The sequence below is a fragment of the Suillus clintonianus genome (assembly GCF_016758775.1).
Source record: "Suillus clintonianus strain FC179 chromosome Unknown DEU56scaffold_6, whole genome shotgun sequence".
NCBI lineage: Eukaryota > Fungi > Basidiomycota > Agaricomycetes > Boletales > Suillaceae > Suillus > Suillus clintonianus.
In genome coordinates this window covers 519,821-543,211 of record NW_024539230.1, presented here as the reverse complement: position 1 = coordinate 543,211, position 23,391 = coordinate 519,821, and the positions used below count along the sequence as shown (strand labels likewise).

The window sequence follows — 23,391 nt, the reverse complement described above, 5'->3', positions numbered from 1 at the left end:
ATGTACAGGAAGGAAGGAGTTGGCCGACTAACACATTCCTTCTTTCTTTACGTACACAATGGTTCAATATCAGCGCCACACGGTTATAGTAAAGGCTTAAATAGTATGGTCCCCTTCAGTTCTACCCAACAAGCATTCCCCGAGTCACCATGCGAACCTCTAGACGTCAATCCCCAGCTCCTGCAGACGTCATCACCTATCGTCTGAACAAACAAATGATGTACGTGCCCCCAGCGGAGAGCTTCGATGTGAGTCTTTCAGCCCTAGCCTCTCAACCACTAAACTTACGCACAATCATTGCAGCAAGCGGTCACATTTGCCAGATCAGCATTTGAGAGGGATCTCACTGGGGTTGACAAGAACCGGATATCCTTCTCGTTAAATGTGCTCGCGAATGGAAAGCAGAGCTCTGTGGGCATCAGCCGTGTAGCATGGCAGTCAGTCATGTCACATATGGCGCGCTATGAGATCATAGATGTGCACATCCAGCCGGAGCTCACAGTGTCCCCACCCCCGCCGAGCTATCGATCTTGCAGTTCGGAAAAGGGTTCTGAGAAAGAGCACCACTCGTCATCAAAGTCATCAGCTTTCCATAGTTTCGTTCCCAAAAATCTGTTTCAGCGGCTGACTGCCTGACTGCAGCCTGAAACCGGGTACCTTGGGACTTCCTACTCCACTAGAGATATCATCACCATCACATACGGAGTGTTATGGAGCGTAATGTTTCAGTTCACATTAGATACCCGAGTGTTGCATTTTGCGCCACGCACACCCACTCTTTTGTATTACGTTCCCTCACTTAGCGTTGAACACTCCGGTGCGATGGTTATTGTTATTTCTATGTTTCATGTATTACTGCCGTGTAGGTTCAGAACAGAATATGTCGAATTAAATACTTGTACACATGTACTACTATGCTCATATCATACCACATGCAGCACCCAATATGCGTGCTTCTCAAATGAATGGACCTTATGTGCCTTCTGAAATTAAAAAAAATTGACGAGCTGTGTCCCGACGAGATCGAGTAATCAACAGCGCATAAACGCTGATGAGTCTAGTCACTCACGGAAATCTTTCATCATCGCAAAATTATTGATAGTTTGCCGTTGGCATTGCACCACAAAGGACATAGTGTATATAACTACACAATTAAGTACCGCCTGATCGAACGTCCGATCAAGCGTCCGATCCAGCGCCTGATCCAGCGCCTAATGAAGCGCCCACTGAAGCGCCCGATGTCGATCCCTCTAAGATTAGCGCCATACGAGCGCTCAATTTCCTTGGCAGCCTGCGTCAAATACAGCATGTAACGGGGGAACGGCAGCTTCAGCGCTTACCTCGAACCTAGGTTTTACCGCTGTAACGAAGAAGCGCCTTGCTCCGAAATGTTGCATTGTACTGCAACAAATTGTTAATGTCCCGCACCCAATCATCCTCTTTTCCTGGGCCAACGCCTTCTTCGCCTGGCTGTTCGTCTCCATAATCGGATATGGACGAGCGGTTAATGCAGGGCACTGGGTATGGTGAGGCTTGTACGGTAACGGACTCCCCTGGATTAAGAACATGCGATACACGTCCGTCCATCGAAACACCGGCCGCAGCACGGGAACGATCACCAATCTAATAGTAACAATCAAATGTTTGAGTTATTGCTTCCACGTGTTGTCAAGTTACACGGGGCGCGCGACTCACACGTAGCGTTACGGATGAAGACGATGGGAACACGAGGGGTCTGAACGATAAACTTCGTGGACATATAGGCACGAGCACTACGGCGCTCAAGGAGGGATGTACGATAGGCCCTCCAGCTGAGAGAGAGTAAGCCGTTGATCCTGTGGGCGTTGACACAATCACGCCGTCAGACTACGGAAATCAGTTACGCGCGGTGCTTGGGAGAGTTAGTACTTACGACAGCCTCCGTGAGATGTTGCCCGTCTACATAAATATCGATGGTATTAAGGTGCGGACTCGACCCACGGTGTAGCGCAATTTCATTCATAACCTGCCATTCTGTAATTGAGTCAGCGTCATGGGTGCATGTTGCAAAGTTTTATCCCGAACCGTCGTCGCCGAGCCCTATTTTCTTGTGATCTTTGTCATAGAAAGTGCACGACAAGCGCATGCGATTGAGGATGGTTGCCTTGCCCTGAAACACTGCCTCAAGCCCTTTCACAAAGTCATCGATGTCTGTCGTGTGTTCAGTGGCGTCCTGGCACCAGGGCTTGTACACTCACGGAACGGAAGCAGAAACCCAAGCGTGCCCATTGAGAAACTTAGCACAGGAGGGACCGCTCCAAGGCTAAAGAGTGATGCAGCATGCAGAATGGTACCATCGCCTCCAAGAGTCACGACAAGATCAATTTTCTCGGCATGAGGCCCTGTAATTGATTCATTCAAGCAGACTGCTTCAACGTGTACAACCTACTCACCGGGACGCCACACTTGTGCACCGGATGGAATGTCCGGACGGTCTTCAGAGAACACCTTCACACCTGGATATGTCTTTTGTACATGACTGTTGCGTGTTGGGCACCACCTCTTAATCGGCTGAAAAAATGCAGGAAAACGACCACGCACTCCAGTAGTTCATCTATTGCCCCAATCACAGGCTCTGTTCGGAGCTTGTTCACAATTAGAATGGATCGTGGAGAGTATGATGCTTCATGTTGGCTGTCTTGTTGAGCGTTAGCGGTCCACGATTGTTAAGGGGAGACGGCAGACAAACGCTTGGGATGATAGTGCACGAGAAAGACGCGAATGTGGGACGAACGGATTCGCGTGCGATGTCAAAGGTAGCGACGGTCGACTTCGTATTCGAGTGTGCAGGTAACGTCGAAAAGGAAAACGCAGAAGAGCTCGTTGCGCATGGCTGGCCATAGCAGTTAACATGGCTGCCAGCAAGTCTTGAGTCAACTGCACGGTGCGATTTCAAGTTGCATGCACCGTGACTATCATTCTTTCTTGCCACAACCTTGCGAAATGTTCTCACCCATTCATAAAATCGACCACAGCCAGCTAAGAATCCTCTTCCAACGAATTCGAAGACACTCATATTCTGGAGCTTTCTATTCTGCTAATGTCCTGTGTTGATGTTACAGATAAGTTACGAACCAGTGGTTTGGACCATCACTTATTTGACATTAACTCGTTATTCACAGCCTCCTTCTTCCGACTATTTTCCTTCTTCTATTCATAAAGGTCTAGAGGATACAGTAACAGCGCAGAGCCTCGATCATAGTACGTGCTACAGCAACTTTGTTGACGTTCTAGGGCTCAAGTGGAGAGGCGTATATTTCCACTCCAGTGGCACGAATCAGTTCCCACACAGTGCAAGCACAGGGCATGATTACCCGGATCCTTGACGTGCTATTTGGTCGAACAAGGGGAGACTATTTCGCGCTGGCAGTGGCTGCTTGGCGTGAAACATTGAAATGGACGCTCTAGAGTTAACGAATACAGCGATTGCACCCAGACCGCTCCTAGTAGATGTTTCTGGCGATCTGCAAGCGGTCATCGACTCAGAGGTGCATATGCATCAAGCTATCTCCGAGGTTGTGCTCTCGACAACAGATATGTCACCCTTCACCCAAGTCGGCCCTGCCTTGCTCGACTAAGGCATCAAAGCATGGTGGTCAAATTTTTCGACATGACCCAGCGAAAACGTTGTCTTACACTATGCCCGAAGAGGAAACCTGTTGGCTTCTGACGCTCGCATAGGTAAACTTGTAGAAGACCTGCATAATTGGCGGCAAATATGATCGGGACCTGACATTCCATAACCTATACATCGATGATTCGTGCAGGGGAAGCACCCTGAACTTCATCTAGAACGAGAATTTTTTTTTCATCTAATCATGGCGTAATTTTCCACTGGACCATGTACCGCGGATCTGGGCCGGATCTGCCTGGTCTCCTCACTTTTCGGAGCCGGTTTTGTGGATTTCTGCAACACGCATCGATTACGGGCTAACCAGGCGGAAATCACATCATCCCCCCAGTACTTACTACAAGATTTTGCCGTTGGCGAGAGCTATGGCTCTTTGAATGCGTGTATGTTCCTCCTTCAGTCATATCAATATCTCTTAATAACAGGTGTTATACAACTCCAAATCTTCAAGTGCGCCAAATTCTCAAAAACGTCCAGGAAATGAATACTCTGGGTCCGTCATGATCTGCGGCTCGGCTATTTCTTGCCCCCAGACTGTCTTGCAGCTCCGCCAAGGCAGCTGCGACCTTGTGCAGCGCTGTATTTCCATTATCGAAAGTTACGCAGAGGATCACATAGAACTCTCACTATAATTGGTCCGGATGTTTGCTCGCATTGTCTGCACTGACAATCGTGTCTGGCTGGAGTGGGACGTCTGGTTTCCAGACAATCGGGCGCTGCTTGTCAAGCAAGCTTGGGAGCATCCACGAAGAGTGCCCTGACGTGGTCCCTCTTCTCATCGCATTCACGAACAAGATGTTGCGAGTGAGGAGGACTTGACTATGCTCGATTAGAGCATATCGATTGCGGCGCTCGTGGGCATTTCAGAGCAGATGCGGGTGGTGGTGGACGCTCGTATGAATGTAAACGGGATGCAGAGTGCGTTGGAGGCAGTTGGGACGGGGGTAGTGAATTCGAGGGATGAGTTGTTGAGGAAGCTCGGTGCATAGCGATCGAAAAAACTCGCTGACTGGGATTGCTGGTACTCGGTTTCTTCTTGTGGTGCATATCATTCGACTACTTCATAAACTACTGAGAGAATATTTTTGACGTCAACAGCTCTTCAGCCGTGTCAATGATTTCCACTCCCGCCTTGTTCATCTCAGTCCATTCTGTCCCCTCATCAGACACGCTCTTGACCGCGTCCTTAACTACAAACGTCCTGAAGCCGTGTTTCTTTGCATCAAGTGCAGTAAACTTGACGCAATAATCCCCCGCTATGCCGACCACGAAAACATTCGATATCTCCTTGTTCTTCAGCTTGTCCTTGAGCCCAGTGTTCGTGAGCCCCCATGGGTCTTCGAATGCAGAATAGCATTCGATCCCCACGTCGCAGCCTTTACGGACGACCTCTAGGCCCTCGTGCTCTAGGTTGTCCACAAATGCTACCCCAGGCGTGTCCTGAACACAGTGCACAGGCCACAACACCTGTTCTAGCGCTTCAAGTGGCTTTTCATCATTAGGTTTCTTCGTTGCTACCAACTCTGCAGGAGGAAAGATGGCGATCTTCTCGAACTCATTCTTTCCCGCATGGTTACGCGCAAAGGAGATGTGGTTTGCGGGATGATAGTCTTGAGTGCCGATTTTAAGAGCGAATGGGAGCGTAATGAGTGCGTTGATGGTGTTGATAATCTGCTCTGCGTCACGGACGGCGAGACTACCGCTGACGAAGTCATTCTGCACGTCGATGACGAGTATAGCGGAGTTGGAGGGTTCAACATATGCAAGGTCTACTGGCATCTTAGTGTTATGAGTTGTGGGTTATGCGAGGTTATGCATGTTATCATGATCAAAGCCTATATAGCTATGATGCGTTGCAAATATCTATTGCAATTGCTTATCAACGCTGATTATCTTATCAACGGAACATCATCATCATGATGTAATTGGCATTTCGGCTATCAAATGCCTTGCGTTTGAACTTTGTTTGCTTGTTCTGCATTAACTTTGACGGTGACTTGCACAAGTTGCAGCAAGAATAGCACTTGACAGGAGGTAGATGCCATATACACCATCTTTTATAACGAGCGAGCGTGTTTACTATTAACTTTCGCAGCCATGTCCACCTTCTCGCATCGGACAAGAACTTGGCCAGCGAGCGATTCAGATGCAATCGAGCTGAGTGACACCGGAAAGCAACAGGAACAGCCGCAGCTAGTACATGATGCGCAGTTGGAAGCTGAACATCAAGCAAAGTTATTCGATGCCCAGATACACAAGATGAAGGTATGTTCGGCGTGTTGTGGTTCTTTCAACATTAAGCCTCATGGTGACCCGCCCCAGAAAGAACGTCGGTTCTTCGTTAAAGCTCGTTTCCTGTTCCCTCTCGGAATCCTGCGTATGTTATTTATACACAATCTCTCTTGATCTATGATGACATTTGTCTTACAGTTGGAATATTATTGGGCTTCGTCCTCATCCAGCCTTCGGACTTGCAGGATATTCACAGCAACCTTCTTCTCATCATGGAAGAGTACGACATTTCGCTCAAAATACCAGATATTGATTTGTCACGCGTCGAATCAGAATGGAGACGTTTTCGGAGCAATATCCCAGAGGTTTGGAAGCTGAACAATGACGGACGCGAGTTTCAGGTCGGGGAGGCGATGAAGGCGCGAGGCTTGACGGCGCACTATCCTATCGTGCTTGTGCCTGGCATCGTATCCACAGTAAGCTATCTAGTTAATCCACGTCCACTTGATATTGATCAGCGTCCAAACCGTGACTAGGGTTTGGAATCTTGGTCTACTTCGCCCGACTATCGAACTTTCTTCCGCGCAAAAATGTGGGGTGGCTTCAATATGGTCTCACAAGTGACTTTCAATCGTGACAAGTGGATATCAGCGATGATGCTCGATCCGGTCACCGGTCTCGACCCTCCAGGTGCCAAAATACGAGCTGCAGAAGGAATAGGTGCTGCAAGCAGCTTTATGACCGGGTACTGGCTTTGGTGCGTCTCATATAACGCGACGTTCTTTTGAGGACTGAAAGTGACAGCATTTATATTTATCCAGGTCCAAGATCGTTGAGAATCTTGCTGTTGTCGACTATGACACGAACAATCTTCACTTAGCCCCATATGACTGGAGGCTCTCCATGTGGAACCTGGAAGAACGAGATGGATACTTTTCAAGGTTGAAGTCCACAATAGAAGGGTTCAAGTATGGTGCTATAAATCTGAATATCACGCCAGACAATGTTCATATTCTATGACAGGAAACGACAAGGCAAGAAGACCGTGATTGCAGCACACTCAATGGGCAGTACAGTATGTACATATTTCTTTCGTTGTTGCCACTGTGTTCATTGTGGTACTTCTAGGTAATGCTAGTAAGTTGCTCTCAGATAGTCCTCTTCTGTAAAACTAATCATTTGGCGAAAGTACTTGTAGGTCTCGGATCTCTTCGATGCTCAACTGGCGATTTCTTTTTGACCTCTTGAGTGTAGCTTCAAATGGGTTGAGTCTCCCGAACACGGAGGCGGCGGACCAGATTGGGTAGAGGTGAGCCCCTGGCCACATCGTATCACGAGATACTAAAAAATTTGCTCAGAATCACATCGAGTCCTACATTACCATCGCAGGGACACATCTAGTAGGCCTTTCCTTTCCTTAAATACCGATCACTAAATTGCATTCTTAGGGCGTGGTAAATTCCGTTTCATTGCCTTATTGTTGTTTGCTGCTCATCGGTTTATCTTTAAATTTTGGAAGGCAAAAGCTATGGCTGCTTTCTTGTCCGGTGAAATGAAGGATACGGTGCAGATGAATCCTGCGGGCGCATACGGTTAGGACCTTTCAGGTTTCTTAGTTGTAATATTCTGATGATACCTTGAAGTGCTCGAGCGCTTTTTCTCGCGAAAGGAGCGGCAAAGGTTATTCTGTAGTTGGGCTGGCAGTGCCAGCATGTGGATCAAGGTAAGTCTAGACTGTCGTCTTCGGTTGAACGCCTCCACAACAATTATCAGGGAGGAACGGATATTTGGGGCGATGCCAGCTGGGCGCCAGATGACGAACCTGAATCATCACATACTCATGGTGAACTGATTGCGTTCAGACAAGTAGCCATGCCACTCTCTGCGCATGGTATCACTCCAAGTGTCGAGCCAGCACAGAACATGACGGCTGATGAGGCAAGCACATGGATCTTGGAGCGTACTCCTTCAACATTCCAGGTTCATAACTGTCGACTCTTGTCCGAAATAATGCTCACAAAGAGACAGAAAATGCTATGGGCTAACTACTCGTTCGGCATTGAGCGGAATGTAAAAGTGCTCAAGAAGAATGCCCTAGATCCGAGGAAATGGACAAACCCTTTGGAAGTGCAGTATGTTACTCGTAATCAGTCTCCTGAAGCGAACTGATAGACTCGCCTAGGCTGCCGAATGCGCCTTCCATGAAGATAATTTGTGTTTACGGTCATGGAAAGGAAACTGAAGTGCCCCCCAAAGTTTTTCTGTTGCATTTTCCAAGACTCAATTCGATGACAGAGATCATACTGGTATGCTCGTGGACCACACGAATACGACGAATCGTTCGTAGATGTTGAGCATTCGACTTGCACCGACCCCACCGACAAATGCAGCCACACACCACGCCCACCATTAGATATGCCATTTTCCAGGATGAACCGGATAGACGCTGACTACACGCACGAGACAACGACGCCCAAGGTAAGTTGGTGACTTCAATTTTGCTCAACCTCGTATGCATATCAATTATAGGTGCGTAATGGCGTGAAGATGGGTGAAGGGGATGGCACAGTCAGCCTACTGAGCCTGGGAGCGATGTGTGTAGAAGGCTGGAAGAGACCAAGATGGAATCCGGGAGGAATTAAAGTTACGACTGTTGAGGTACGTCGGCCTCACTCCCTGCGGTCCCGCAATATCCCTCATGCCCTCAAATACAGCTTCCTCATCAGCCCGCCCCAAACATTCCCCGGGGTGGAGCAAATACTTCAGATCATGTTGACATCCTTGGGTCGACAGGTCTGAATGAGCTCATCCTGAAAGTCGCCACTGGTGCCGGTCATGAGGTCGAGGATCGCTTTGTGTCTCGCATTCAGGAGTTTGCTCGGCGAGTGCGGTGGGATTGACCACTGATTGTTTTGTAGTTTATTTTTGCACATAATATCACGTTTTAGAAGTGTTTCAACACATGATGAAACATAGATTTTTCATGGTGAGGGCTTTCGAGATGCTGAAGAAGCATTCTCAGACTCTTATTTCGGTTCGGTTCGCCTCGCCAACAAACCTCATGTCTTAACCCATGCCCATCCCCCATCTGCCCAATGTCGGGAGAATGTTATCAACTAAAACCTCGGTTCATCTCCATCTTGGACTGCAGCAACCTCAAGCTCATCCAGCGTAGTGTATAGATTAGCTTTCAAATTTGCTCTAGGCTATCTGTTTGCGTCTAGATACTGTATTAGAAGTCTGATATGATATCGTAGCAAAACCCCAAATTAAGCATGCGTGCTCTCTGCATGTCCCGTGCTACACATAATCATCACTGTCAGTCGATACGCTGGCATGCCCGCGAGCGTGGAAAGCAATGGTGGTCATGCCGGTTCCCATGTCGGTCTTAGCCACGAGCTTAGTGTGATATTCTCGCACGCTAAGGATCAGACGTGGTCCCAGCACAAACATCTGCAATACTCGTGCAACTCGGAGCACGCCGCCATAAATATCAGCTGCCACGGCCGTCGAGTACTGTAAAACGATGAGTGGTCAAATGCAGGTGTCAAGTCATGGATTGGCGCACCAGCAAATTTGGAGACAGATCGCCGAGGCTGATGCAAGCCATGGCAGCAAAGCTAGTACATGCAGAGTTTCAGTGAGATAACAACATCCAAATCTTCGGACTTACGCTAGGAAGTACAATGCGTGACTTTTTATCAACATCGTAAAACATTCTCCAATGGAGGATCCTCTCGACGATCGGCGCATGTCATAGAAACGTTTTATAACAATCCAGACTGCAAGAATAAAGGCGAGGATCTCCCATACAGCGGTGGGTATCACCGTCTCATGATTCAGATTCATCTTGCCACTGCTGATCTGGACAAGACAGATATGGTAGCCGAAAATAACGAATTCCTCTGGTATTCGTCCATGAGTCTCAGGTACATAAAGCATTTATCAGTGAATAAAGCTTACCTCCTGAAATGCCGGTGTTTCCCATGACCATCAAAACTGCGGAGGCGATTGTACAAGCCAACAAGACTACAGCGAGAAAGACGAGAATCGTTCTAGACCGCTGGTACATGGCATGTATACGAGTCATCAGGATGCCTTGCATGACATTTCAGCAAAGTCACTTTCAGTAAGATACTGCAGCTGAACTCACCGCCCAACATGGCATTGACGAAGACAGGCGTCCATGCCTGGAAGAAGTAGAAGAAAGTGCCTGAAATATATATATATTCAATTACCAACGTGCGCGATGATGCTTCAGATGAACTCACAGCTGTTGCAGTCGTTATGTTCAAGAAACAAGGCAGCCGAGAGTATCACTCACCCCTATATAGTGCAGTTAGTAGTTGTATATGAACTCGGTGCAGAATACCCACCGCATTTGTATTCGAGAATGGAACATTCCCTACATGTCGTCAGTCAAAATAAATGAACATATTTGAGAATACATACCTAGCATATTGACGCTGATTATGAGAGATGGCTCGTTAGCATAGTGTAGCATGATTTAATCCGCCTCGCAAACATACACTGCATATAATATTCCAACATAGCGCACCTAGCACGTAAAAGTTAACACAACTTGCCAAGTGCGCTTATAACGTGAGCTACTCACACCGAAATATAGTAGAGTCATGAAAGTCCAGCGTCGCTTCTGTCCCGAATAAACTCCATTATCCCGTTTGAGCTTCTGATATAAGATATTGCTTACCCAGACCAGTTCATACTGTTGGAGCATTCTTAGTGAGATGGCTGGGCCAGACATGGTATCAACTTACCTCTTGCCCAAATACTAACGCTTAAATACCATATAGATATCAACTTCGATTCCGTCTGAAAGTATCATTTCGCTCACCCCAGTCGTATAGCACTGCGGCAGAAGATGCAACTGCGAAACCGCATTAAAAGTTAGTTAAGATATCACCAACGTCATCCAAATGATTTGCTCTCCACGAACCTGCAAAATTGCTGTAAGCATGTACCCAATTAATGAACGGCCACCATGCAGGATCATTGACGTAGGTCGTATCGGGATCGTGTGAGACGTAAGTCATATTGGAGAACTTGATGAATGTGCGGTGATGGACTTGATGCCATCCTACGCTTTTATAGTCACAGAACCTCGTTACGTGACACTGTCAGAGAATGAGCTGATCGCGCATATTGAGCGGCGAGTTTCCAAACACTTGAATGGATGAACAGTACTACCGCGTAGTAGCAGCACTTATACGTAAGTAAGGACACCTCGAATTTGACCGTCACCGCCACTCCGAACATGATGTCCCGCGATTTTCGCGCGATCACTTTGCTCTTGATCGTATTGATGAGTCGTTGTGAGTGCTCAAAACCATCAACATGCAAGAATTCCGGGGATCAGCGTTCAGCTTTTGATCAAAGATGGTCGTTGGCTTGGCGCTGACGGGCGGTGCGAGGCTCCGTGAGCGCATGGATCATCTTTCTGATAATCAAGGAAACTCGCCTGAGCGATGAGATATGGTATAGCTCAGGTACATCCCCTAAAGCCTACTAGTCTCCCCTAGACAAATGAAGAATAGTCGCCTCCTGCTCTACTACTAAGCAGGTGTGGACCTGAACTGGAAACGGAAATGAACTACACCAGCGTCCGACGCTAAGAGCAGAACTGGATAGAAGCTGTAACTCATGACCAACCTAGACCAGTACTACCCATCCTGAGAATTTTTAACGCCAACAAGGATCTCTCCTTGCGCCAGGATCCCGATGAGTGTTGGAGGAGTGCCTCTGTTTGAAAGCCGCAGTCTTCAGCCGGCATAGATGGTCAAATATAATATTAGCTGCGACGTCTCAGAACTACGCCATGGCATGATGGGATGTATGTGTCAAGTTTTACGGTTGAACTTATGATAGCGGACCGCGAACTCTCGTTCCGTGGGAATATTTCATCCTTTTCTGAATCCCGAACTTGGTACAAACTTAGCAGGTGACTTTCACCAGCTCAAGGTCACCGGCTCTGGATTCATGGCATGCAGCCCTGGCTCGGAATGAATCTGATGCCAGTGTGGCACCAGGATCACTTTCCGAACTTGTATGTTGTCTATGTATGTCACTCAAGCTCATCGAGAAGGACTTAAGTAAGTAGTTCTTTAATCATCAAGCGATGAACGTAATACTGATTGGATTCTAGGAAGGCAGCCGTTCCTTCTGTATCAGGTTAGCCATGCAGACCGGAGCCTTCATTACATTCAGATCGTGAAAGCATTTGTACGCGGTACTGTAGGTCATTCACTTCTGCTACGAACTGACAATTGTGCACATGTCGTTGCCTATTATTGTTGTGGAATCTATCTTCACATAATGGCTATAGCTGGTCATATTTCATTTACTCACTTCGAAGCCTTAACATTGTTCGCCTTGACGATACTGCCGGGATAATTGTCGACGAACCATCATTTAAAGCGGCCCAGTCAAAATTGTTGGTCAGAAAGATGGTTGCATCCAGATCCCTGCCATCTCTACTCATCCTGCCGGTGCTTGCCTTCCTCTCGCTGTCAGCGAGAGCCTCGCTTCGCCCTCTGACATCGTCGGGCACTGCTACTCTCCAGCTCGGCGTTAAAATCAGCTCAGCCGGAATCAAGAATGTCGCCGCCGCCGATCGAGCGCGAGCCCAGGCCTTACTGCAAGATAGCGGCAGCTCTTCCATCAGTGCAACCAACGCTGTGGTGATATACACCGCTGAGGTTGGCGTAGGGAGTCCACCAGCGTACTGTAGGCCGCTTGTGTTCCAGTAGCTTCTTGACTTGACGAACTATACATTTCATACAGACACGCTCCTGGTAGACACTGGAAGCTCGAATACCTGGATCGGGGCGAACAAGCCTTACGGGAAGACTAATACGAGCCAAGATACAGGCAATTCATTCGTGAGTGTTCGTAGCTTCTACTTTCTACTTGTTATTCACAATACCAATTCTTTGCTAGTATATTGCATACGGTAGCAGCAGCGATTCGACTTCTGCTTCTGGAGAGGAATACTTGGATACTGTAACATTCAGCCCCGACCTGGTCATCGAAAAACAATCTATTGGTGTCGCGACTTCCACCAACATGTCGGGTGACGGTCTGGACGGAATCCTTGGCGTTGGACCGGTTGACTTAACGCAACGCACTATCAGCAATGGAAAAGAAGTACCGACTGTGGTTGACAACCTTTATGCGCAAAAAAGAATCGATTCAGAAGTACTCGGGGTGTTCTTCTCACCTGTCTTCACTGGTGATATTGGTGGCGAGCTCACCTTCGGCGGTTATGATGCTTCCAAAATTATTGGAGACATCAACTATGTGCCTATCACATCAACATCTCCAGCGAGTAGATATTGGGGCGTTGATCAATCTATCAACTACGGGGCCACGTCGATTTTGAAGAAGACAGCTGGTATTGTTGACACAGGAACCACTTTTATTCTCATTGCCACTGGTAGGTGTCCTTTACGAGATCAAAATGCTACTAACGTGCAGTTTAGATGCCTTCAACAAATATCAGTCGGAGACGGGTGCAACCCTCGATGCAACCACTGGCTTGCTAAAGGTCTCACTCGAGCAATATAACGAGCTTTCATCCTTGTATTTTGAAATCGGCGGCGTGACTTATGAGCTCACCCCAAATGCGCAAATCTGGCCTCGATTGTTGAACAGCGCCATAGGCGGTACCCCCGATGGCATCTACCTGGTTGTTAGCGACCTCGGGAGCAACTCTGGTTCTGGCTTCGATTTCGTCAACGGTTACTGTTTCTTGTATGCTACTCCAATTTTACTTAGCAAGAAGTTGCTGAATCATGCATTCCCAGGGAGCGCTTTTACTCGGTATTCGACACGACGAATTCCAGAGTCGGGTTTGCCGAGACTGCGTATACCAATACCACGTCCAATTAATTGTGTGGTCCCTCGAAAGATGAGGGTTTTACCCGTATTGACATATGATATTATATAAATATCTCAAGTACTTTTGTTTTTGACCATCCTTTCGCCAGTACTACGCATCTTGCGTACGAGAACAGCAAAATGAAGAGCAAATTTCTGTTTGAGTTGGTTGGGCCCCACGATGTTGTGTACGTGCTCCTACGGCTGCTGAGATTGAATGACTGGCGGATATGTCTAGTAGGTAAGGTTCTTGCAATGTACAGGAAGGCTTCCCTCATACCGTATATGCCAGACGGGAAGACGTTGACGTATCGATACGAATACACCGGGACTCCAACCGAAGCTTGGTAACGTATTATTGGTTCGGGAAGTATTCTTTCATAGATTTGCAAAATGCTTAACCTGATCTCTTCACCGGCAGGCGGCGCATCTAGTACAAAAACTCAGAGCATCAAAGAGCATTGTCGATTTGTTGTAAACGCACTTCGTGGTGTTCGATGGCCTCACAGATACCAAAGGTTAGCCCTCCAGCAGATTCGCTAGCAGGACTGATATTGAAGCCACTGTGCAGCATGCTCAAATCCTTGTCGTTGGCGGAGGTCCCGCTGGCAGCTATACCGCCTCGGCCCTGGCCAGGGAAGGTCTCGACGTCGTGTTATTGGAGGCTGCCCAGTTCCCTCGGTAATAGACTTGTCCAAAATATTCATGCGTCCCCCTTGACAATTATCATGTAGGTATCACATCGGGGAGAGCCTAATTCCCTCAGTTCGTCACTATCTCAGGTTCATTGACGCGGAGCAAAAATTAGTCGAGATGGGGTTCAAGCATAAGGTGCGGCTAAAGTTTTCTCGAATAATAGGACCCAATGATACATTGTCAGAAACAGCCCGGAGCTGCAATGAAGTTCAATCGATTCAAACGGGAAGGATGTGAGTGACAACAGCAATAGCAATGAGCCGAAGAGATACTTACCCCTGCTTTCAGACACTGACTTCGTTGCGCTTGGGCATACTAATAGTTCATGGAACGTAGTATGTACTTGACCTCTCTTCTTTTCTTGAAACCTAATGCTCCAATTAGGTGCGCTCAGCATTTGACAAGATGTTGCTTGACCACGCGACATCCTGTGGAACAAAGGTGTTTGAACGAACACGAGTGAATACCTTCCGTTTCTCTGCAGCTGAGCCTTCCAGACCTGTGACTGCCGAATGGCTATGTGCTGCAGATGGAGAAACTGGAGTGATTTCATTCGATTATCTTGTTGATGCATCCGGGCGCTCAGGGCTGATGTCTACCAAATACTTACACAACCGTCATTTGAACGCATCGTTGAAGAATATTGCGCTGTGGGGTTACTGGGCGGGAGTCGATACATATGGCATGAATACCCCAAGGGAGGGTGCCCCTTGGTTTGAGACACTGACAGGTACGCATCGTGTTGTCTTGTATGGTGAGAATGCGTTGATTGAGCCGATATGTACCAGACGAATCCGGCTGGGCTTGGTTTATTCCTCTACACGATGGCACAACTTCAATAGGCGTCGTTATGAATCAAGATGTTTATAACGAGAAAGTTCGTGCCTTGAAAGGCAGTTCTCTGGAAAATCGCTATCGGCTTTTCATAACCCTCGCCCCAGCACTAGTCAAGCTTATTGGAACTGGCAGGATAGTACCAAAAGAAGCTGCTGGGGAGAAACCTGGGCAGCTTGACCAACTGGTACGATCAGCGTCTGACTTCAGCTACTCCGCTTCGAGCTACGGGGGACCTGGTTTTCGTTTGGTTGGGGACGCTGGTGGTACGGACTCGAATATCACCTTTGTCTACATGATGAAACTGATACACGAGCCTTCAGCGTTCATAGATCCCTTCTTCTCCTCGGGGATACACCTCGCAACGACCTCCGCACTATCAGCAGCAGTATCCATATGCGCTGCAGTCCGAGGAGATTGTTCAGAAGCCGAAGCAGCCGCATGGCATACGAAAAGGTTTTCACTGAGCTACACAAGGTTCGTGCATAAGTAGATGGATTTGCTCTTGCTGATCAGAGTGCCATGCGCAACGTAACCCACATAGATTCCAGATAGTCGTGATGAGCGCCTATCAACAGATACGATCTACAGATCTTGATATTCTGAGCGACATCGATGAGGACAATTATGATCGGGCATTCGCTGCCATTCGACCAGGTACTATCATTGCATAGTATGGCAAATTTCAAAGATGCTTATGGTCATCGTCACACAGTAATCCAGGGTGCATCGGAAATGGGGAGTCGGTTGAGTGAGAAAGAGCTCCAGAGTGCACTACAGTTCTGCAGCAAGTGCTTTAACCCGACGTCGCCTGAGCACCTTGCACCCCATTCGAAAGAAGCCCTTCCAAAGGATATGTTCGATGTTACAGCCCCGCTCATGGATCCACACGCTATCGAAAGCATTATCTCGAAGACTTTCAAGCAGATGAATCCAAAAGGCGACCAGGACTTTCGTAGACCTGAGGAAGATCTGAAACTCGCTCTGGATCAAATCAATGGCCGAAGAGTCGTGCATCGCGAGTATGCTATCAATAATCTCGAGGCTGAGGATGTGAATGGGTTTGTTGTGAGGTTGCGGAGAGGACATCTCGGATTGATGCGCACGTAGTTGATTGATAATCGTTGCCCGAGCCGCACGGGCCCGTGGACGTCGGTCCGACATCTTCGTCAAGACGCATCTGAAACGGCCGGCGGGAACGGCGGACCTGCGGAGGGGGAGGGGCAATTACTCGGGGCATTTGCGAACTTGGGCCAATGGACATAATTTGAACCAAATAAAAATCGTTGTCCTATGTTTGAGTTTAACGTTTAGGGACTGGCGGGGATGTGTATAGTCACGTGATATAATTTAATGTCGTCTACCGTCGTAGTACGTAAGTTTTGTCAATCTTCAATGATTCTTCATGGTCAGTTGACTGACTCGGAAACTCAGCTCAACTCGTCACGGTGTTGAACCTGTCGCCCGACTGCATGCCAATGCCGATGGACGTCCGGTGCAAAGCATCCCGTTAATATGTGCTGTCTTGATAGAATGAACTCGGATTCGCCGTCTTCCTCCGTCTATGATATCGGTCTTCCTGGTGGGAGAGCGTAACCAGGCTGTCTACTCATCTTTGCTTGCAGTGAGTGCGTTTTTTCCGGATTTTCCCTCGTCGTGATAAATATATATATGATCAAGATTTCCGAGTCATAGTGGCACAACAAGCTTTGCAAAATAGCCATAACAGTTTTTTCAGACATATGCATAAACGTGAATGCTTTGGATCTTGGTATGATTGATTCTGAGACTCCTTGGTACGGTTGTGGTTCATGGCATGCATGTTTCGCTTATACCGATATGATGAATTGACGTATTTCTCCAGGCCAGATGCAGGTAGAAGAGTGCGATGCCATACCCGAAGCATTCGAGTTTGCACATTTCCATGGGTTCTCTGCTATCTCCATCTCATAGGGCGAAGTGTTTCCTTTGGTTAGCGCTCAGAATCATATTTCAAAGGATGTTCTTTACGCCGGTTAACTCGATATGGTAGGCAACATACTTGATCGCGATGCTAATCTAACATGTCCTGATAGTCCAAATATCGAGGTAAATCCTCTGAACGACCACTAGTCGACGCGAGGTTCTTGGCTCGTGCACGTAGCGACGAATCGCCTTCTGATGACGTGCAGCAATGTGGATATCACAGGAACAGAACATCTAGGAAGTTCACCTTAGGCCTGCGCTCCACAAGATAAAGATACAAGACTGTGGATATCGCATGGTCAAGTTGGCAGCCAGCTCATATAAAGTCTTGATGATTGAAGCTTGAATTCGAGCTGATCTTATCCCTCACTCGGCTTTTCGAACACCTTCGACTTGCCCAAATGAAGTTCCCTTTTAAAGCTTTCCTGTCGATTCTCTTCGTTGTGTTGCCCTCTGCGGATGCATCTCCCTTGCGCCGTGACACTGGCAAGGCAACCCTCAGCTTCGCTGCTAGGGTGAACGCCAGAGGTGCTGTTAATGTCGCTGATGCCGACAGGGCTCGTGCTCAGGCGATGAAGCAGGCTGGTTCCATGGGCAAGCGTGCAGGCAGATCCTCTTTCACCATAGCCAACGGTGTCGTTACTTACACTGCCCAAGTTGGTATTGGCAGCCCCGCCACTGAGTGTAAGACTGACTGTCAGATGGCTTCAGATAAATTCTGACTAGACGACTTATCAGACACACTCCTCATTGATACGGGCAGCTCCAACACCTGGTTAGGCGCAAGTGCCCCATACAATCCCACTAGTACTAGCGTGGATACTGGCAACACTGTTGTATGTCTTTTCACATACTCTGCTCATAAAAAGTGGCTTATGACCACCTTGTAGTCTGTGTCTTATGGTTCCGGCAAGTTCTCTGGAGAGGAGTACACGGACACTGTTACTTTAAGCACTGGCCTGGTCATTGCCGAACAATATATTGGAGTGGCGAGCAGCGCAGACGGCTTCGATGGCGTGGATGGAATTCTCGGAGTCGGACCGGCTGACCTGACGGAGGGCACCGTTTCCAACGTCAATACAGTCCCTACTGTCACAGACAACCTCTATAGTCAGGGTATTATCGGCACTGAGACACTCGGAATCTACTTTGTTCCTCCCTCTGTCCCTGACAGCGCTGGCGAGCTCACCTTTGGTGGGCACGATGGCTCAAAAACAACGAGCTCAGTGACTTACTTCCCTCTCACGACTACGACACCTGCTAGCTATTACTGGGGTATCGACCAGTCTATTTCCTATGGACATTCCACCATTTTGTCTGAGACTGCTGGTATTGTTGATACTGGCACGACTCTCATTCTCATCGCCTCCGGTAAGATAAGTTACTCATAAATGGGTTGTCCCACATTGACTTTGACGAATGTTAGATGCGCTGAGCAAGTACCAGACTGCCACTGGTGCTACGATGGATGAGACTACTGGTCTCCTGATGATCACCTCTGGTCAGTATGATAAGCTGAAAACCCTGACCTTCAAGATCGGCGGCCAAGCCTACGGTCTGACCCCCAACGCCCAAATTTGGCCGCGTTCCCTCAACGCTGACATAGGCGGCGCCAGTGATAGCATCTACCTTATCGTTGGTGATATCGGCAGCAACTCTGGTTCTGGCTTGGACTTTATCAACGGTTATGCATTCCTGTTGGTGTTTAAGTGACCTCGGTTGGTATGAGACTGACGAGCTGTCATACAGTCAGCGCTACTACTCTGTCTTCGACACCACCAACAACCAAGTTGGCTTCGCAACCACTCCACACACCGATGCTACGTGCAACTAATTTGCTGAATTGACGCTCATAAGCACATGTGAACGTGTGTTTTGAAGCTATAGATGGTTATTCGGGACCGATGGGGCTTTGCGAGTAGGGTAACGTCGAGCGTGTCGTTCATTGGAAGTTCATTGCTTTTCAAGATGTTCCGTCAAATTACTTAAGTTACACTGATTGTAGAACATGTTGGGTCGGGCTCAAATACAGGGAACTGTTGAGCGGTACGTACACATGTGCGGCTGCCTACATAACAGTATGTAGATAATGCCATGATTTGCGTCAAGGCTTATCTCGAGACATTTACGCCTCGGGTAAAATGCGATATATTACATAAATGCCGACCGGAAATTCCCGAAATATTAAACGTTCGACTCCGGAACCATAACATTATGCCGGGGCTGCACATGCTGCTGCATACTCATTAATAGCGCTGAGGCCAGCCTGTCAAGAAAACATGGTGAAGGTGAACGCAGTACAGTACTGAATACTGATTTAATCGATCATGCAAACGTTGGGCTCGTTCCGCCATGATCAGCCATATAATACGTGCAGCAGTAAACTCCCAGCTGGACTCAGCAGACTCATATTCAAGACCTGTCACATCGAGCGTCAGCTGCGCTTATCACCGGTGAAGATGATCTAACATGCAGTGCAGAGAACAACAAGTGACTAGTCTAGTGACCACGGAATATTCATGTATGGACATGTTTGGTGTGATCTGAATCATTAATATCCTGTACACCGGTGACCCTTCCCCTTCACCGCGCACAGGGTCTTCTTCATCTCTCTTATCCTCTTTCCGCAGTGCTCATCTGAACTCCAACAGACCCTCCAAATCGAATTCCAAGCGTGAACAACGGATCTAGCGATGAGCCGCCAGCCGATCTCGCGACACACCTTCACCGCACTCAATAGCACTTTCATCGTCGACGGCGAGTACCAGTTCGTCAAGGAGCTTGGACAGGGCGCGTACGGTTGCGTCGTCGCTGCACGCCACCGTAGATCAGGCGAGGGATGCGCGATCAAGAAGATCACGAACATTAATACCAAGGTATCTATATCTGCTTGTTTGTTTCATGCCAGGCTGATCAGACGCCGTACCATAGCGGATCCTCACCAAGCGATGTTTGAGAGAGATTAGGTGCGCTATAGATTCATCTACACCCTGAGTATAGTACTGATGGGACGAATCAGATTGTTACACCATTTCAGGGGACACAAGAACGTACGCCAGTCATGCGTACTTTGGGTCTACATTTTATATTCCACCACAGATAACATGCCTATACGACATGGATATCGTCTTTCAACCCAGCGGGAACTTCGACGAAGTTTACCTCTACGTCAGTTGGCCGCTTTATTCGTTTTTTGATCCTACTGATCCCTACATCAGGAGGAATTGATGGAGGCTGATCTTCATGCCATCGTACGTCCTCTCTGATTTCTACTGATTGACACTCAAAAATCGACGGTGTTTGCACACAGATCCGGTCTGGGCAACCGCTCACCGACGCACATTTCCAGTCGTTCCTTTACCAGACCCTCTGCGGGCTTAAATACATTCACAGTGCTAACGTGCTCCACCGTGATCTCAAGCCAGGAAATCTTCTTGTCAACGCAGACTGCGAGCTAAAAATATGCGACTTTGGCTTGGCTAGAGGGTGCGCACGTCTCTCAATAATACATTTGCACTCCAAGGACTGATTTTACGTTATATTTAGCTTTACCCCCGGTGGCGGCACGAGCAAGAGTGCCGGAAACCAAGGGTTCATGACGGAGTACGTCGCAACGCGATGGTACCGCGCGCCAGAAATTATGCTTAGCTTCGCAAATTATGTGCGTGAGCTATTTTCCTTCGTCTATCACGTCCTTGTCCTCGGTATCATTTATTTTAGCGCTTAAGTGTTGTCTTACTCTGGCTGACCATGATATTCACAGACAACGGCCATCGACGTCTGGTCTGTCGGCTGTATCCTTGCCGAGCTCTTGGGCGGCAAGCCTATTTTCAAAGGACGGGAGTAGGTTCATTCTCACTTTATTATGGGCAATTTGCACATACATTAAATCGATGAAAATGATACTGACAGTCGATGAATTTTATAGCTATGTCGACCAACTGAATCAAATTCTTCACTACCTCGGTACGCCCTCCGAGGACACCCTCCGCCGCGTGGGGTCCCCAAGGGTATGTGCTCTGTCAAACTTGTCGATATACTCAGCTCACCCGAATCATGCAGGCTCAAGATTACATCCGTTCTCTCCCCATCAAGCCACGCGTGCCTTTCCAGACACTCTACCCGCATGCCAACCCACTCGCCATCGACCTCCTGCAGCAGATGCTTTGCTTCGATCCCGCAAAGCGCATCAGCTGTGAGGCCGCGCTCAACCATCCGTATCTGCAGGTGTGGCACGATCCCGCCGATGAGCCGGTCTGCGATACCGTAAGTTTTATATACCCCGTGTGAAGATCGAGTGTGCTCAAATTAGGTTGACGCCCTCAGAAATTTGACTTCTCGTTCGAGGAGGAAGACTCTATCGAGGGAATGAAGAGGCTCATCATCGAGGAGGTCCAATCGTTCCGTGCAGAGGTGCGCGCGCAGGCGAGGGCCACAGGCCAGATCAAGAGACAAGATAGGTCAGTATCATTTCCTCCTTTCCTGTACTTCATTACGGACCTGCTCATCAAACCACGCTAGCTTGCCCATCCCCTCACGGGACGAGATTATCAGCTCGCCGGTGCAGGAGTACGGCCCCGTACATGGCGCGACGTCTGGCTACACCACGTCGTCCCAGCGCCCTCCGTCGCCAGTCATGGATGACCCTAGCGATGCGCTTGAGAAGGAGCTCGCGGGGACGCATATTGGGAGGCGATGATCGGTCCACTAGTCAATTGGTTTGAGGACAATTTCTTGCTTCGCGTTTGTTCTTCTTGAGTGTTGTGACTGCCTGTTAGAGCGTTTCGTATGTACGGAAATGGAGGACGTAATCTGGAAAATACAAAGATGCTACATACATATATTTACTACGTATACCTGCACCGGTCGTACTGGAATCTGAATCGTTTGTCGTATAGTGATAGCAAGATATCTAGCGAGATATATAACGTTTGTCCGTTGCATGTGAAGTTGCAGGTTGCGCACCGGTACTTCTGCGTACAACGCCGCCACACATCGCCTGAACTGAAACATTGAGATCACCCACTGAGCGACACCGAGAATCACCGAGCTGTCTAGATTTAGGGCTCTAGGTTACAGTATCTCGAGGCCGTTCGAACCCCATTTGGTCACCTCAGCTCTCGAAGTTGTGAAATGCATCAACACTTGATGCATTGATGACGTACTGACCGAGCCAGCTCAGGCCCCCGAAGGTTTAACTCAGTCGTGTTGGATCAACTAACGTCGGTTTGGACATTTTACCACTTTTTGCCAAAATTGCAATCAAATTGCAATCTAGACCTCTCCCGAGCGTTCTAGGCTTGGTCTGGAATGCTCTAGCCAGGTCTAGATCTCCTTTGATTGAAATTTTGTGAGATATAAAATGTCGAAACTGCCGATGCTGTGGGCATTACTTTTCCGGATTTCACCGTGACTTGGGCCACCAACGCATGGTGGACACGCGTACAGCTGCTACGCACTGAACTCTCCAACTCCGAGTGAATGATGGAGGTTGTCGAGAATGAACCAACAGCATTGCGGTTCCTTCTCTACAACCCCAATCATTCAACAAAACTGGCGTACGCGATGGCTTTGGAACTTTGCGAGAGGCGCCGTGATGGGTCAGAGTCTATATAAAGTTGAGTCCTGCATACCTTACTGCAGACAATACGGCTTGGGCTGAAGAGAACCAAAGATAGCTCAGGGCTTCCAAGCCCGTACTCATCACTAGTAGCACCACTGCCCAAGTGTGACGCTGGAGTGAAACTAAGTAACTTAGCCTTTTCGGTGACATCTCGACGGGCCAGCTTGAATTTCCCTGCGCCAACGACTGCGCCGTTGTACAACATTAAGCTAATAACCTTGAAAGTCATTTACAAGTTGGACCGGGCACGGACTGCAAGGGAATACCAAAGGCCAAACCTTTAGGGCGGGCAGCGCGGCTCTATTTATCACAACATGCGGCAACCTGCAACCTCACTCCCACCAGCAGGTTGCGAACCAGGACTCCAGCCACTGTTCCAGGACCCTTGGCACTCGCACAGAGGCTCTGCGCCAGACCACCCTAAAGTTCGAGCGGACTTGATGATACGCAGGGGAAAACCGGTTGCGTCAGCGAT

The 23,391-nt window shown here is 48.3% G+C and overlaps 8 protein-coding genes across 8 annotated transcripts; 6 read left to right on the top strand and 2 right to left on the bottom strand.

The window, feature by feature from the left end:
- The first annotated feature begins 5 nt into the window (after positions 1 to 5).
- DEU56DRAFT_774618 (uncharacterized protein) lies at positions 6 to 1,008 on the top strand. Its single transcript, XM_041351628.1, has 2 exons — positions 6 to 248; positions 304 to 1,008. The coding sequence occupies exons 1-2, from the start codon at positions 150 to 152 to the stop codon at positions 634 to 636; spliced, it is 432 nt and encodes a 143-aa protein (XP_041213803.1). The 5' UTR covers positions 6 to 149; the 3' UTR covers positions 637 to 1,008.
- Positions 1,009 to 1,076: 68 nt separating this feature from the next.
- Positions 1,077 to 2,962, bottom strand: DEU56DRAFT_774610 (ATP-NAD kinase-like domain-containing protein). The gene is made up of 9 exons (XM_041351627.1): positions 2,729 to 2,962; positions 2,581 to 2,673; positions 2,433 to 2,518; positions 2,238 to 2,381; positions 2,065 to 2,190; positions 1,913 to 2,013; positions 1,696 to 1,866; positions 1,341 to 1,623; positions 1,077 to 1,291 (listed from the first exon to the last, which is right to left on the bottom strand). The coding sequence occupies exons 1-8, from the start codon at positions 2,890 to 2,892 to the stop codon at positions 1,348 to 1,350; spliced, it is 1,161 nt and encodes a 386-aa protein (XP_041213802.1). The 5' UTR covers positions 2,893 to 2,962; the 3' UTR covers positions 1,077 to 1,291; positions 1,341 to 1,347.
- A 1,776-nt stretch (positions 2,963 to 4,738) lies between these two features.
- On the bottom strand, positions 4,739 to 5,449 carry DEU56DRAFT_907756 (Isochorismatase-like protein; the record flags this gene model as incomplete). The annotated part of the gene is made up of 1 exon (XM_041356933.1): positions 4,739 to 5,449. The coding sequence occupies one exon, from the start codon at positions 5,447 to 5,449 to the stop codon at positions 4,739 to 4,741; it is 711 nt and encodes a 236-aa protein (XP_041213801.1).
- Positions 5,450 to 5,585: 136 nt separating this feature from the next.
- On the top strand, positions 5,586 to 8,892 carry DEU56DRAFT_774589 (Lecithin:cholesterol acyltransferase-domain-containing protein). The gene is made up of 20 exons (XM_041351626.1): positions 5,586 to 5,704; positions 5,766 to 5,935; positions 5,993 to 6,047; positions 6,101 to 6,378; positions 6,439 to 6,659; positions 6,724 to 6,870; positions 6,926 to 6,977; positions 7,031 to 7,039; positions 7,092 to 7,096; positions 7,157 to 7,211; positions 7,261 to 7,302; positions 7,351 to 7,356; positions 7,422 to 7,494; positions 7,546 to 7,625; positions 7,676 to 7,882; positions 7,931 to 8,034; positions 8,085 to 8,145; positions 8,198 to 8,380; positions 8,432 to 8,560; positions 8,617 to 8,892. The coding sequence occupies exons 2-20, from the start codon at positions 5,768 to 5,770 to the stop codon at positions 8,800 to 8,802; spliced, it is 2,061 nt and encodes a 686-aa protein (XP_041213800.1). The 5' UTR covers positions 5,586 to 5,704; positions 5,766 to 5,767; the 3' UTR covers positions 8,803 to 8,892.
- Positions 8,893 to 11,990: 3,098 nt separating this feature from the next.
- Positions 11,991 to 13,968, top strand: DEU56DRAFT_774571 (acid protease). Its single transcript, XM_041351625.1, has 5 exons — positions 11,991 to 12,646; positions 12,704 to 12,801; positions 12,860 to 13,355; positions 13,402 to 13,672; positions 13,726 to 13,968. Exons 1-5 carry the CDS (start codon positions 12,367 to 12,369, stop codon positions 13,808 to 13,810), a joined length of 1,230 nt encoding a protein of 409 aa, XP_041213799.1. The 5' UTR covers positions 11,991 to 12,366; the 3' UTR covers positions 13,811 to 13,968.
- Positions 13,969 to 16,586, top strand: DEU56DRAFT_774567 (uncharacterized protein). Its single transcript, XM_041351624.1, has 12 exons — positions 13,969 to 14,035; positions 14,091 to 14,163; positions 14,219 to 14,316; positions 14,370 to 14,479; positions 14,533 to 14,629; positions 14,685 to 14,727; positions 14,783 to 14,829; positions 14,879 to 15,224; positions 15,283 to 15,594; positions 15,652 to 15,805; positions 15,873 to 15,985; positions 16,044 to 16,586. The coding sequence occupies exons 3-12, from the start codon at positions 14,296 to 14,298 to the stop codon at positions 16,436 to 16,438; spliced, it is 1,638 nt and encodes a 545-aa protein (XP_041213798.1). The 5' UTR covers positions 13,969 to 14,035; positions 14,091 to 14,163; positions 14,219 to 14,295; the 3' UTR covers positions 16,439 to 16,586.
- A 1,108-nt stretch (positions 16,587 to 17,694) lies between these two features.
- Positions 17,695 to 19,127, top strand: DEU56DRAFT_726620 (acid protease; the record flags this gene model as incomplete). Its single annotated transcript, XM_041347935.1, has 5 exons — positions 17,695 to 17,977; positions 18,032 to 18,129; positions 18,184 to 18,664; positions 18,720 to 18,990; positions 19,043 to 19,127. 5 exons carry the CDS (start codon positions 17,695 to 17,697, stop codon positions 19,125 to 19,127), a joined length of 1,218 nt encoding a protein of 405 aa, XP_041213797.1.
- Positions 19,128 to 19,826: 699 nt separating this feature from the next.
- On the top strand, positions 19,827 to 22,058 carry DEU56DRAFT_479135 (kinase-like domain-containing protein). The gene is made up of 12 exons (XM_041346422.1): positions 19,827 to 20,169; positions 20,225 to 20,259; positions 20,313 to 20,343; positions 20,393 to 20,461; positions 20,512 to 20,544; positions 20,604 to 20,779; positions 20,840 to 20,954; positions 21,057 to 21,136; positions 21,222 to 21,303; positions 21,356 to 21,559; positions 21,620 to 21,753; positions 21,815 to 22,058. Exons 1-12 carry the CDS (start codon positions 19,987 to 19,989, stop codon positions 21,990 to 21,992), a joined length of 1,320 nt encoding a protein of 439 aa, XP_041213796.1. The 5' UTR covers positions 19,827 to 19,986; the 3' UTR covers positions 21,993 to 22,058.
- The last annotated feature ends 1,333 nt before the right edge of the window (positions 22,059 to 23,391 follow it).